Source organism: Salvelinus namaycush, chromosome 7, assembly GCF_016432855.1.
Source record: "Salvelinus namaycush isolate Seneca chromosome 7, SaNama_1.0, whole genome shotgun sequence".
NCBI classification, from domain to species: Eukaryota; Metazoa; Chordata; class Actinopteri; order Salmoniformes; family Salmonidae; genus Salvelinus; species Salvelinus namaycush.
In genome coordinates this window covers 40,177,139-40,192,419 of record NC_052313.1, presented here as the reverse complement: position 1 = coordinate 40,192,419, position 15,281 = coordinate 40,177,139, and the positions used below count along the sequence as shown (strand labels likewise).

At 44.4% G+C, this 15,281-nt stretch overlaps 1 protein-coding gene across 2 annotated transcripts in view; it reads right to left on the bottom strand.

Moving 5' to 3' along the window:
• Nucleotides 1-15,281, bottom strand: part of LOC120050447 (transmembrane protein 163-like) — a 56,857-nt gene that overhangs the window by 31,545 nt on the left and 10,031 nt on the right. For both annotated transcript variants that reach the window (XM_038997035.1, XM_038997036.1), the window contains exon 2: nt 13,867-13,986. In XM_038997035.1, the coding sequence (XP_038852963.1) occupies nt 13,867-13,986 (120 nt within the window). The remainder of the gene's footprint in view (nt 1-13,866; nt 13,987-15,281) is intronic.

Here is a 15,281-nt window from a genome sequence, read left to right as displayed (position 1 = left end):
CTCAAAGTAATTAAACCCAGGTCTTATATGGCGCAACTACAACACTTAGTTATATTCAGCAGGTGTAGTAGTAAGATATGTAGTGCTAGCATTCAGCATCCACCCCAGAGTTACCATATTCAGGACATGAAATCATGGAATTCGAAACACATCCAACTCCAACCCAGAGGGATTACCCAGCACTGAAGACTATGCAATGTCCATACTAATGCAGCCCAGGCTAATGACAACTAGCTTTGCGTTCCAAAATAATGGCATCCTATTCCCAATTTAATGTACTACTTTTGACTAGGGCCCATAGGGCGCTAACCTTTCCCTCAACGTCAACAAAAACAAGGAGCTGATCGTGGACTTCAGGAGATAGCAGAGAGAGCACGGCCCCATCCACAGGGATGAGGTAGATAGGGTGAAAAGCTTCAAGTTCATCGGCGTGCACATCACAGACAACCTGAAATGGTCCATCCACACAAACTGTGGTGAAGGTGGCACAACAGTGCCTCAACCTCAGGAGGCTGAAAAAAAAGTGCCTAGCCCCTAAGACCCACAAACTTCTAAAGATGCACCATTGAGAGCATCCTGTTGGGCTGTATCACTCCCTGGTATGGCAATTGCTGTTAAATAGTCAACACTGGGGCCTCCCGAGTGGCGCAGTGGTCTAGGGAACTGCATCGTAGCGCTAGCTGCGCCACCAGAGACCCTGGGTTCCGGGAGGTCCATGGGGCGACGCACAATTGGCCTAGCGTCGTCCGGGATAGGGAGGGTTTGGCCGGTAGGGATATCCTTGTCTCATCGCGCACCAGCGACTCCTGTGGCGGGCCGGGCGCAGTGCGCGCTAATCAAGGGAGCCAGGTGCACGGTGTTTCCTCCGACACATTGGTGCGGCTCTCTTCCGGGTTGGAGGCACGCTGTGTTGAGCAGTGCGGCTTGGTTGGGTTGTGTTTCGGAGGACCCATGGCTTTCGACCTTCGTCTCTCCCGAGCCCGTACGGGAGTTGTAGCGATGAGACAAGATAGTAATTACTAACAATTGGATACCACGAAATTGGGGAGAACAGGGGGTAAAAAAAATAGTCACTGTTACTACCCGGCTACCACCCGGTACCTTTCGAGACCGCTGCCCTATGTACATAGTTATTGAACAGTGGTCACTTTAATAATGTTTACATACTGTTTTACCCACTTCATATGTATATACTGTATTCAAGTGGCCGTGGCTTGCTATAAAAAAGGCTTTCTGTTATTTTTTGATTGAAGATTAGAATGGGCAAAACGTGATCGGTGCCAGACGCTCCGGATCCAGTACCTCAAACGGCCGCCCTCCTGAGCTTTTTCCACGCACGACAGTGTCTAGGGTTTCCCGAGAACGGAGCGACAAACAAAAAACATCCAGTCAGCGGCAGTCCTGTCAGCTCGTTGAGAGAGGTCGAAGTAGAAAGGCAAGAATCGTGCAAACAGGCAGGCCACAAACAGACAAATAATGGCGTAGTACAACAGTGGTGTGCAGAACAGCATCTCGGAACGCGCAAATTGGCGATCCTTGTCACAGACGAGTTAACTGCAGCAGACAACCACACTGGGTTCTACCCCTATCAGCTAAAAATAGAAGCGGCTCAAGTGGGCACGCGATCACTGAAACTGGACAATTAAGGAGTGGAAAAACGTCACCTGGTATGAAGAATCCAAGTTCATGTTGCATCATGCTGATGGCATAGTCAGGATTTGGCATTAAGCATCATGAGTCCATGGACCCATCCTGCCTGGTGTCAACGGTAAAAGCTAAATGGTGGTGGTGTACTGGTGTGGGGAATGTTTTCCTGGGACACATTAGTTCCCTTGATACCAATTGAACGCCACAGCGTATCTGAACATTGTTGCTGACCAAACCCTATAAAGCATCTTTAGGAGGAGTTGGAATGTGCTGTTCGCAGCATGAATGTACCACTGTCCAATCTGCAGCAACTGCATGATGCCATCGTGTCAGCATGGATCAACATCCCTGTGGAACCTTGCCGACACCTTGAAGAATCCATACCCCCAAAGAATTCAGGTTGTTCTGGATGAAAAGGGGGTCCGACCCTGTACTGGATGGATGTATCTGATAAACTTCAGAAATGTAGATTTCTTTCCCCCACTGGCCTAGACACAATGCATTATGTTTTTACAAATTAATAATAAATTACAAGCTGAAATATCTTCGGTCAATAAGTATTCAAGCCCTTTTTCATAACAAGCCTAAATAAGTTCAAGGGTAAACATTTGCTTAACAAGTCACATGCTCATTCGGTCTGCAATAGTGTTTAACACAATGTTTGAATGACTACCTCATCTCTGTACCCCACACATACAGATAATTGTAAGGTCCCTCAGTCGAGCAGTAAGTTTCAAACAGATTGAACCACAGAGCAGTAAGGTTTTCCAATGCCTCACGAAGTTGGTTTAAAAAAATAAAATAAAAAGGTCGATAGGGTTATTTTGCCTAAACCTTTAGGCCTACCTATCAAAAATGGAAAGCTCCTTGAAAGTGGGAATATGCCGAGCCTATTGGGCCTAAAACAATTATGGCCTGTTGTATATAGACAGAGCAAAAAAGAGACCCGATTTTTTGTTTATAAATACTTTGCTATAATGACACACTTAGTTACCCACCTCGTTCCTTTCTGTTAGCATGTGCATATAGAAAATACACCCCCATGCATTCGGGATGTGTCTTTTCAGATTAATTTCGATCATTATTTAGTTGTGGACACTACATCACTGAACTCTTTATTGCTCTTGGTCTTCATCTTTTTATGTCACCTTGATTTTGCACCTGTGTTTTTTATTAGTTTCTTTATGAAAATACACTGCTCAAAAAAATAAAGGGAACACTTAAACAACACAATGTAACTCCAAGTCAATCACACTTCTGTGAAATCAAACTGTCCACTTAGGAAGCAACACTGATTGACAATAAATTTCACATGCTGTTGTGCAAATGGAATAGACAAAAGGTGGAAATTATAGGCAATTAGCAAGACACCCCCCAAAACAGGAGTGATTCTGCAGGTGGTGACCACAGACCACTTCTCAGTTCCTATGCTTCCTGGCTGATGTTTTGGTCACTTTTGAATGCTGGCGGTGCTCTCACTCTAGTGGTAGCATGAGACGGAGTCTACAACCCACACAAGTGGCTCAGGTAGTGCAGTTCATCCAGGATGGCACATCAATGCGAACTGTGGCAAAAAGGTTTGCTGTGTCTGTCAGCGTAGTGTCCAGAGCATGCAGGCGCTACCAGGAGACAGGCCAGTACATCAGGAGACGTGGAGGAGGCCGTAGGAGGGCAACAACCCAGCAGCAGGACCGCTACCTCCGCCTTTGTGCAAGGAGGTGCACTGCCAGAGCCCTGCAAAATGACCTCCAGCAGGCCACAAATGTGCATGTGTCAGCATATGGTCTCACAAGGGGTCTGAGGATCTCATCTCGGTACCTAATGGCAGTCAGGCTACCTCTGGCGAGCACATGGAGGGCTGTGCGGCCCCCCAAAGAAATGCCACCCCACACCATGACTGACCCATCGCCAAACCGGTCATGCTGGAGGATGTTGCAGGCAGCAGAACGTTCTCCACGGCGTCTCCAGACTCTGTCACGTCTGTCACGTGCTCATGTGCTCAGTGTGAACCTGCTTTCATCTGTGAAGAGCACAGGGCGCCAGTGGCGAATTTGCCAATCTTGGTGTTCTCTGGCAAATGCGAAACGTCCTGCACGGTGTTGGGCTGTGAGCACAACCCCCACCTGTGGACGTCGGGCCCTCATACCACCCTCATGGAGTCTGTTTCTGACCGTTTGAGCAGACACATGCACATTTGTGGCCTGCTGGAGGTCATTTTGCAGGGCTCTGGCAGTGCACCTCCTTGCACAAAGGCGGAGGTAGCGGTCCTGCTGCTGGGTTGTTGCCCTCCTACGGCCTCCTCCACGTCTCCTGATGTACTGGCCTGTCTCCTGGTAGCGCCTGCATGCTCTGGACACTACGCTGACAGACACAGCAAACCTTTTTGCCACAGTTCGCATTGATGTGCCATCCTGGATGAACTGCACTACCTGAGCCACTTGTGTGGGTTGTAGACTCCGTCTCATGCTACCACTAGAGTGAGAGCACCGCCAGCATTCAAAAGTGACCAAAACATCAGCCAGGAAGCATAGGAACTGAGAAGTGGTCTGTGGTCACCACCTGCAGAATCACTCCTGTTTTGGGGGGTGTCTTGCTAATTACCTATAATTTCCACCTTTTGTCTATTCCATTTGCACAACAGCATGTGAAATTTATTGTCAATCAGTGTTGCTTCCTAAGTGGACAGTTTGATTTCACAGAAGTGTGATTGACTTGGAGTTACATTGTGTTGTTTAAGTGTTCCCTTTATTTTTTTGAGCAGTGTATTATTTTTTTTAACATTTTTAACCCACACACTGCAACAGTCTGTCTGGGTAGCTACTCTGTCCAGTGTATTTTCTGACACTGCCCACTGTCCCATATAGGATATTTGAACATCAAGGTTCCTTTCAAAACCTAGGCAGAGCTAGCATATTTGTTAAAAACTCTCTCCACTCCATATTTCCTGTGACTGTGAGATGGTGTTCTCTTGGACATTTCACATGGGTATATCTTAACACTTGCATATCATATTTTTGTCAAATCTGTGATCCCTGTCAAAGAATATGAGACAAAGGATTTGATCATAGTCAGATCCTGTCTGCATTGACACTTACAAAGAGAATTGACACAGAAATGAAGTAATCTGGAGTGGTTGAGGAACCAAAGAACTCTCGTCTATAATGTGGAAAGGGACTGACTTGTCACTGTCTCTCCGGAGACCTATCTCCCATCTGCTCTGATGTCTCTGTCTCTCTGAGTGACCGGAGTAGATCGAGCCAGAGGGCGGAAGAGAGAAAGACAAAGATGTGCAGGTATGTGATCAGACAGAGATTAGTGTTGTCACTGTGTGCTATAGCTTGGAAAGTAAACAAATGTGACATTTGGCTGTTTGTTTTCAACATTAGGACTGTTTTCCTCAAGAAATGGAGTGCTCTTACATTTTTTCCCCCATCGTAAACAAGATGAATTGGTTAAACTAACTCATCCTCAAATACTGCTGCCTGAGCCATTGAATTGCTAGCTTTCTGGTGGTGCAGCTGGTTAAGACGTGTCAATAGGTATTTCTATGTGTGTTTGATACGAGGGGTTTCTCAATATGCTCCGAGCACGCAAATTGGACCACGGAACAGGTCGGAGTATGAGTCAAAGTATGAGAAATGGAACATGGAGGGCAATTCTCAATGTGTTCTTCGTTTGTACATATTTCTAAGCATGCATCGACGCAAGCTTCAACTGAAATATGCCCAGTATTGTTGACGTAATGTGACGCTACCACCTAAAAAAACTACGCAAAATGTCCTGAAGTCAATGGCGGCTGGTTTTGAGCTGACGTGAGAACTCGGGACATTGGAATGAGAAGTTGCCCAAATCTCCTCATATGATGCCTGACTAACCATAATGTGTTAATTTTGGTCTGTTTAACTCCATAGAATAACCTCTGTGCCTGACAAAATGTGTAGCTAGCTAGCTACCCACAAAGAATTTGTAGCTGATGCTGGCCATTTATCTTTCATAACATTTGTTTAGGTCGTTTTTATTTTATTTTTACATGTAAAACTAGCTGGCCAGCTAGATTAATACAATTCACATATAGCTGATAATTATGAACGTTGCATTTTCTTTATGTACATTTTTATGCATTCTCCACACTCATCCCCACAAGAACGTACTCAAGAGAATGCCCTTTGAGAATGCATATTGAGAAACACCCAGAGGATCAAACATTGAATATCAGTGTGGGCTCTTGAAGTAAGCGGTACTGTTACTTAAGCAGTGTGACTCCTGTTACACCATGATACCTACGGGTAATGTGACAACACTGAGATGGATGACTTGACTGTGCTGCGTTGGTTTAAGCCCTCTTAAACCCTTTCTCTAAGACACTTGATCTGGCTTGACAAAGTGAGGAGAATTGTACACTTCTGCCTTCATTTGTAAACGACTGGTTGCTAACCTAATCTGTTCTGTCACATGGAGACCCTAGCTGTGTCTGAAATGGCACCCTATTCCCTATATAGTGCATTATGGGCCCTGTTCAAAAGAAGTGCGCTATATAGGTGGTAAAGGTGTCATTTCGGGTGTAGTCTTTCTGTTCTCGGTGTGGCTGGTGTTCTGTCAGGGTGATGTGCCAGCCTCTGTCACCGTGACAATGAGTGGAGGTTGGGAGGTTTGACCTACGGACTGGGATGACCCAGAAAGATCTGTTTGTCACCCACCGTGTGTCACTGTTTAGACGGATAAATGGACGGGGGCTTTACACCTCAGGAGGACTTCAGAAAGAGAACCTGGGTCTTGTTCATTAGGGCACGCAAGCTAAACCATTTTTACATGATAGTTTCTTATTGGACAAGTCCAGGTAGTCCCTCCCTGTTTCAGTCTATTTTCTTCTGTTTGGTGCCTAATGAACACTACCAAGAATAATAAAGCCTTATTGTTCTCATCATTATTTGTCTCTTAAATAAAATGGTACTGTAGTGTAAAGGCCAAATCAAATTACCCAGGGGGCTTTCACACCAAATTTGGTTTGGAGCAGTTCTTCCGATCTCTGTTGTTTACCCCCTTAGTTTGGACTGATGTGAACACTAACTGAACTAGCTGTACTTGGGAGCGCACCAAACAACGCACACGGTTCTCTCAAAGTGTGGTCTCGGTCTGATTCAATTGGTGCAGTTCGCTACAGGTGAGAATGCAGTCTGGACCAAACACAGGAAAAGAACAAGAGGCTTGCAGTATTTGTTCTTTGACTGCGAGCATTTGATGAAATGCGTGTATTATCATAACTTTATCTCTGAAGCATATATGAGCACATCCTATGCAGATTAGGGGAGACCGGGGTTACAAGGGATATAGGCTACTGAATATATTCACTGCACGTTGCAGTTGCACACCAAATTGGTGGCTGTGTGGCTAGTGTCCAACCTGAGATCAGATTTTATAGGTTGCGTACGCATATTTAAAATGTGCAGCAAAATGCTTGTTTCTAGCTCCAACAGTGCAGTATACGTAACAATACACACATCCCAAAAATGTTTATTAAGAAATACCAGAATGAGCAATGTCAATGTCCTGAATATAAATATATATATATCTCTATCCAGTGGAGCGTGCCCAATTTGACTAGGGCGCTGAGCGAGATTCCCGAAGGCTGGAGTGTCGGCCTTCTCGGCTGCTCCAGTAGCGCTCACTTCACGAGCACAGGGCATGCCTGACCCAGCATGCATTTGTAGTCTACTTGTGTGCTGCTTTAGCTACTGTCATGGCGTTAGCTAAATACACTGCTCAAAAAAATAAAGGGAACACTTAAACAACACAATGTAACTCCAAGTCAATCACACTTCTGTGAAATCAAACTGTCCACTTAGGAAGCAACACTGATTGACAATAAATTTCACATGCTGTTGTGCAAATGGAATAGACAAAAGGTGGAAATTATAGGCAATTAGCAAGACACCCCCAATAAAGGAATGGTTCTGCAGGTGGTGACCACAGACCACTTCTCAGTTCCTATGCTTCCTGGCTGATGTTTTGGTCACTTTTGAATGCTGGCGGTGCTTTCACTCTAGTGGTAGCATGAGACGGAGTCTACAACCCACACAAGTGGCTCAGGTAGTGCAGTTCATCCAGGATGGCACATCAATGCGAGCTGTGGCAAAAAGGTTTGCTGTGTCTGTCAGCGTAGTGTCCAGAGCACGGAGGCGCTACCAGGAGACAGGCCAGTACATCAGGAGACGTGGAGGAGGCCGTAGGAGGGCAACAACCCAGCAGCAGGACCGCTACCTCCGCCTTTGTGCAAGGAGGAGCACTACCAGAGCCCTGCAAAATGACCTCCAGCAGGCCACAAATGTGCATGTGTCAGCATATGGTCTCACAAGGGGTCTGAGGATCTCATCTCGGTACCTAATGGCAGTCAGGCTACCTCTGGCGAGCACATGGAGGGCTGTGCGGCCCCACAAAGAAATGCCACCCCACACCATGACTGACCCACCGCCAAACCGGTCATGCTGGAGGATGTTGCAGGCAGCAGAACGTTCTCCACGGCGTCTCCAGACTCTGTCACGTCTGTCACATGTGCTCATGTGCTCAGTGTGAACCTGCTTTCATCTGTGAAGAGCACAGGGCGCCAGTGGCGAATTTGCCAATCTTGGTGTTCTCTGGCAAATGCCAAATGTCCTGCACGGTGTTGGGCTGTAAGCACAACCCCCACCTGTGGACGTCGGGCCCTCATACCACCCTCATGGAGTCTGTTTCTGACCGTTTGAGCAGACACATGCACATTTGTGGCCTGCTGGAGGTCATTTTGCAGGGCTCTGGTAGTGCTCCTCCTTGCACAAAGGCGGAGGTAGCGGTCCTGCTGCTGGGTTGTTGCCCTCCTACGACCTCCTCCACGTCTCCTGATGTACTGGCCTGTCTCCTGGTAGCGCCTCCATGCTCTGGACACTACGCTGACAGACACAGCAAACCTTTTTGCCACAGCTCGCATTGATGTGCCATCCTGGATGAACTGCACTACCTGAGCCACTTGTGTGGGTTGTAGACTCCGTCTCATGCTACCACTAGAGTGAGAGCACCGCCAGCATTCAAAAGTGACCAAAACATCAGCCAGGAAGCATAGGAACTGAGAAGTGGTCTGTGGTCACCACCTGCAGAATCACTCCTTTTTGGGGGGTGTCTTGCTAATTGCCTATAATTTCCACCTTTTGTCTATTCCATTTGCACAACAGCATGTGACATTTATTGTCAATCAGTGTTGCTTCCTAAGTGGACAGTTTGATTTCACAGAAGTGTGATTGACTTGGAGTTACATTGTGTTGTTTAAGTGTTCCCTTTATTTTTTTGAGCAGTGTATATTGCTGGGGAAGTAAAGCATGAACGCAATATTACAACCTATGTGTTGTGATCCTTGTGTTTGCTCTATAACCTGTTAGTTCATATGCCTTGCCACTGTGATATACTGTAGGCCTAAGGCAGAGACAATAAGACAGAGTGGCGGAATAAATTCAACCACAACTTTGTTTCTTCACAAAACCGGAGAGCAACATCTGTCCACAAAGCATATTGCATGTAATAAACAGTTATGACCTACAGCATGGTCAATCAAGTTAATGTTTCCTACATTTTCAGACTACTAAATAACTATTGATTTAGAACCACAGAGAGTTACCACAAGTCACGAATAAAACAGGGGCTGCCTCCACTATTCCAGCACCATTTCAACTTGCTCCAGTCACCTATGCTTAGTCTAATACAGTGACAATTAAAAATAGGTAGCTAAAACAATTTAGTCCAAAGAACGTAAGCTAAATATGATGTGGCTGTCCATGGTACTGTGTGTCTAAGTAGAAAAAACATCTTGACTCACGATACTTATAAAGAAACACCAATGCCATCCTCCTCTTTTTCATGTTGCCGAAATGGCCTGACTGTCATACAGTAGGCTACACACTTAGTTTATTTCATGGGCAACGATGAGCCAGCTAGTTAACATTAGCTTACTACATTTAGCTACAGATTGAACTTCATCCTCTCAGGCCAGGGGCACAATATATGAATTTATGGTTGGATCAGAATCGCCATTATAATCATAGACCAGTACAGAGAATTAAGTAAAACCACAAGTCCAAATCCCCATCCATGGCTAATTTAGGAAAGGAACAATTTTAGCTAGCCAGCCACCAGAGGACAACAAAACAATGAGATGCAACAATTCCAGTTTTTTTCTGTCAATGATGTTTGTTTTTAATTGTGATGGTGTGAAGCCAAATCCAAACTGGCTTCTCTTAACACTTGTTTGCACCAGGAAGTCACAGTTGAGCTCACTCAATTTAGCTCAACGCTGACTGGCAATGATTTTATTTAAAATCAAGGGAGGGCAAATGCTCGCTGGCTGCCCTTGCATTCAATGCTACAGGCGGCAACAATGTCATACTCATTTGGACCAGACAGAATCAGATAGATGGCCTACACAGAGATAGGGGCGCTGTTTTGCTCGCTTGGATGCTTTCTCTGGGAGATACATTCAGCCTCCCAATTGAAGGAAAATTAACAAAATCAGACCATATATACATTTAAATGTCTATTGGTACATTTTTGGGGGAAGCCTGGCATCAATGAATAACACTCGTGTTGGGGCCAATGCCAGTGCCCCCTCCCCCCCAAATAGCATTAGGCTTAACCTATGGTCCGTACAGCAGTGTCAGTGTGCCAGCTGTATCTCTATCAGTGAGAGCAGCAATTGAGAGCAGGTTAATCAGTTGAAATGGAGTTTACTACAGTCTTTACTATCAGACAGTAATATAACCGCAGATGCGTTTTTCCCCCTAATATTCCGCCATTTGTTTACCAACATAAGACTAAGTACGGTCCCAGATGACACAATTTACTATTAGAGGGTTATCAGCACAGTGTTTTCCCCATTATATTCCATAGTATACTATAATATTACGATTTTATTTGTATATTTGTTTACTGGTGTGGTTTAATGCTTGCTTGGTCAGCATGATTCTTAAATTACTGGCAAAACAAGCGCTGGTGAACTGTGAAATTGTGATACTGAATTATTAAACAATGTATAATGTTGTGTGTGTGTGTGTGTGTGTGTGTGTGTGTGTGTGTGTGTGTGTGTGTTGTGCATAGAAATGGGACAAGCACAGACATTCCGTAGGCCCTTACCTAGCCTACAGAGGTGTAAAACAAGGCTTTCAAAGCCTTGCTTAAAATCTGGAGTTTCTACATACCGCCAACACCCCCCCCCCCCCACCTCAGGAATTGACCTGCCCAGGTATGAGGACATACTGAGTTTGATGTCATGTGACAGGGCCCAACAAAGCACACTACCTCCATCTCCCAAAAGTAGAAACTCAACCCATCTAGCACTCCAGTTTAAATTAAGCCTAAGTATGTGAAAAGCAAACACTATTTGAACCCCTCACCCAATCCATTCCCCACAGCCTATCCATCCAAGGGCAGGTAGGTGAAGTGGACATGACAGAAGACAAATCACTTCGTCAACTCCATGCCCCTACACCCACTACTCTGAGCCTCCGTCCAGTTTCATCCCTTCCTCATTCGGCCTGCTCCTGCTGTTCATGTGAGAACAGAGAGCTCCCCTCCCTCTTTCTCTCAAAATGCACCTCCTGCAGATCTTATTTTTAGACTGCAGGCTCTTTGGGAGCTTGCACTCCAGCTTATAGAGATGCATAGTTCTGAATGCATTCATATGGGACGCATCTCCCCCACTCTCTCATTTAGATTGTTCCTTTTTTGGGTTGTTTTTACTGTGCATGTGGCCTTGAAGTTCGATATAGCATCTCAATTGTATGTCTGTGGTTGGGTGTGCGTGCGTGCATAACTGCATGTGCGTACGTCTGTGCATATCTCTGTGTATTTGTCTCTCTCCAGGGTACACAGCGCAATGTTATCTGTATTCAGGGTCTGCCTCAGGGCCGTAAGCCCTGGCATCGATCGCTCAGCCACCATCTAGACCGGTAGGGCACTCCCACTCAAAACACAGGGAACAGACAGCATGGTGACATGTGGCTGGTATTTCACTAAGCCCCGTGTTGGGTAATGTGACATGTTGAGTGTGTTGTGAAATTGACATTCAGGCTACCCAAAAAGTAGTCAAAGGAAAAAAAGGTATTCGTAAAGCAAACCAAGGAAAAGCTATTGAAATTCAAAAAGGTATTATTTAGGTGTAATCAAACAAGCACAACACATTTTCAAAGAGGGCACACACATGGCAATTGTGGAACCGGATTATGCTATGACATCCAAAGAATGAGGGGGCAGGAAGAGAGAAACAGTAGCTCCACCTGGAACAGGGGTGGAGAAATCCACATTGTCAAAACAGTCATAGTTGAGAAAGTTGACAGACACACACGAGAGAGAGAGCGAGAGACTGGCCTCAAATGGAATGCAAATGAATCTGCCATTTGAGAGCCAACGACGTGCCACTGAATGCTTGTTAATTGTATCCTGAGGACGATGTGAAGTATCTGGGAAATTTTTGTTCCTACATCAGCCTGGATGGCGCCCGTTATCTTCCCTACCTCCCTCCACCTTAAAACCTGTCACAGATGACAAGCAGCTTAGAAAATGCAATTTCCGTAGTGTGATTTAACTGTGGTCAAGTATCTTTGAAATCACATAAAGACTCAGCAAGCAGAGGACAATTAAATAACACAAGCAAGCTAGCTTTCCACATTGTTCACCTTGAACACATGCCTATTGATCTGGGCACCAAGGAATCTATATGACCCAAGGCAAATGTATGTGCAACTGCACACATCGAGAATTTGCACACAAAAAAAAAAAAAAAAAAAAAAAAACTGGTTGAAACAGTGTTTACTTAATGCTAATGTTTTCCTGTTTGCATGCCCCAGTTGCCATCATTCAGGTAGACATCTACAGTATAGAGAAAGACCCTAGGTGCTATAGATATCCATAATAGCCAGTCACTTTTCTTACACAGAAAAGACACACTGATGACACAGTGCACACAAAAACATCTGTTTTGGATTACACAAAACATTCCAAAAAGGGTAGCAGAGCCATATTGTCCCATTTAATCTCAATGTCAAATAACGTGAATTACTTAACCTACACCACTGGTGTGATAATGCAATATGGTCAATCGATATTGGCTTTCATTGAATTCAGAACTGCGAAGGGGTGTGTACATGTTAATGTACAGTACAAGTCAAAAGTGGAGAATGCCAAGAGTGTGCAAAGCTGTCATCAAGACAAAGGGTGGCTACTTTGAAGAATCGCTAATATAAAATATATTTTGATTTGTTTAACTTTTGGTAAATACATGATTCCATGTGTGTTAATTCATAGTTTTGATGTCTTCACTATTATTCTACAAATGGAGTGGACAGCTCTTTTCACCCCCAAAAATGCAAATGACAAAACATTCTCAGTCCCATTTGAAAAGTCATGACCTGACCGACTTGGAAATATAGTATACAATCATGTCTCGTGAACTGTAATAAGAGGGGTTGAGATTCATACACTGGCTGAAAAAAAATAAGCTGATTCCATACTCTACCCTGCAACCCTAAAGCACAACACGAGTCATCTTACCCACATGGGTCCCATCCTGAGGAAACCTTGTGGAGCTATATCACACAAAAGAGATCTTGTGAGAACTATAGAAGTTACTGTATTCTAATACAATACAGAGAAATCGGAGCTTTTCAATAACTATTCGAACATGCTTTGTTTGCTTTATAGTCAATATGTCCACCACAGATGATGTATGTAATGTTACATGGAGGAAAGTTGAACAGAAACAAACTAGTAACAGTCTAGAAATAACTCCTTGACCGCCAGCAGAATTGTGTGCTCGATTTTATACACCTGTCAGCAACAAGTGTGGCTGAAATTGTCAAATACACTCATTTGAATGGGTGCCCACATATACTTGCGGCCATGTAGTGTGTTTAGTAAACATGTGCAATATGGTATGTGTACTGTATATTATGTGTTAGAGTTGATATATCCATACAGCACACCACATGTTATTGATAAGTCATAAGATTTGCAAAATTGACAGGTTCATCAGAGACTACCGGGAACTGCTGCATAGAAAAACCATCACCAGGAAGACATTGCCTCAAAGCCTGGTCCCAGATCTGTTTGTGCGGTCTTATCAACTCACCAGAGTTGGCAAGGCAACAGAAACAGATCCGGGACCAGGCGTATTCCCTCAGAGAGAACAAAGTAACGTATACTCACTGAAAGCTGCTACTGCCAGGATCAGCGTCACAAAGATGGAAACCCAGGAGACCCACAATGCTTTCTTGCGGTATCTTTGAGCTTCATCGGGCTTCAGCCTCATGCTGCTCTCCAGTAAGCCTGTCAAAAGCAACACAGTAATAAGCAGGGGTGAGATTCCAGAACGCTTTTAGCACTCATATCCTAATTTGTCCATTGCATACAATAGACTTATGATTATCTACATGCCATGAACCTTCCTGGTTTCTGAAACAAAAGAAAAATGAAGCAATGCACAAATTTGAAGGATCCTTGTATTGTAGCCTACTGAAAGCCCAGAGGTGTGAGGACTGGCACTGGTGTGATGGTACTGTAGGGTTACACAGTAAACTACAGTCTCACAATAGTGATATTGAGGTACTGTGGGCCAACAAAAAAATCTATTCTAGACATTAAATCAAGTTGGTCACTAGCTGAGTCCTACCGACTGCAACCTCAGGAGCCTGGGGTGTATTCATTACGTCTAGCAACAAGAAACCATTACCGTTTGAGAACCAATTGGAAGCAAACAGAAGAAAAAAAATTGAGGGACCCCTACCTGAATTTGTCCAATAGAAACCCTATTTTTAGTTGCAAAACTTTTCCTGTTTGAAGTAAACGGTTTCTGTTGCAAAATGTTTGAAACAGACTAAACAGTTTGCAACAGAATTGGCATAATAAATACATACATAGTCATCTAAAATGTGTTTTGAACAAGGTTAATTGCATATAGGAGCTAGAGGGTGTGGACATTTTTATTTTTGAGTCCGCATGAAGGCTATACTATGATGGTCATTGAGACTTCTCAGATGTATTTCTTAGATGTGTAGGATCAGTGATGGACTTAGTGCCCTGATATTATCAAGCAGCTTGTCTGTCAGGGTAAAACTAAATAACCAAGGTAAAGACAGTTTCAGGTTGGATATTCGCCTGTAGTTTTCCTTATGTCCACCAACAGCAGTTAGGGACCATCAACATAGTGACAAATCACATGTCAAATTTCAATAGCTCTTTAACCATTACTCCAAACACTTTCAAAACTGGTTGTAGGTAACCCAATGGCATAGACACACATTGCACACCCTTTAGTTTGTCCATTTTCATCTCACAGTTTTACATGAATTTTTACAGAGCTTGCTCAGGAATGGCAGCAGGCAGGTGTGAGTGCATCTGCACGCACAGTGAGGCAAAGACTTTTGGAGGATGGCCTGGTGTCAAGAAGGGCAGCAAAGAAGCCACTTCTCTCCAGGAAAAACATCAGGGACAGACTGATATTCTGCAAAAGGTACAGGGATTGGACTGCTGATGACCGGGGTACTGTCATTTTCTCTGATGAATCCCCTTTCCGATTGTTTGGGGTATCCGGAAAACAGCTTGTCCGGAGAAGACAAGGTGAG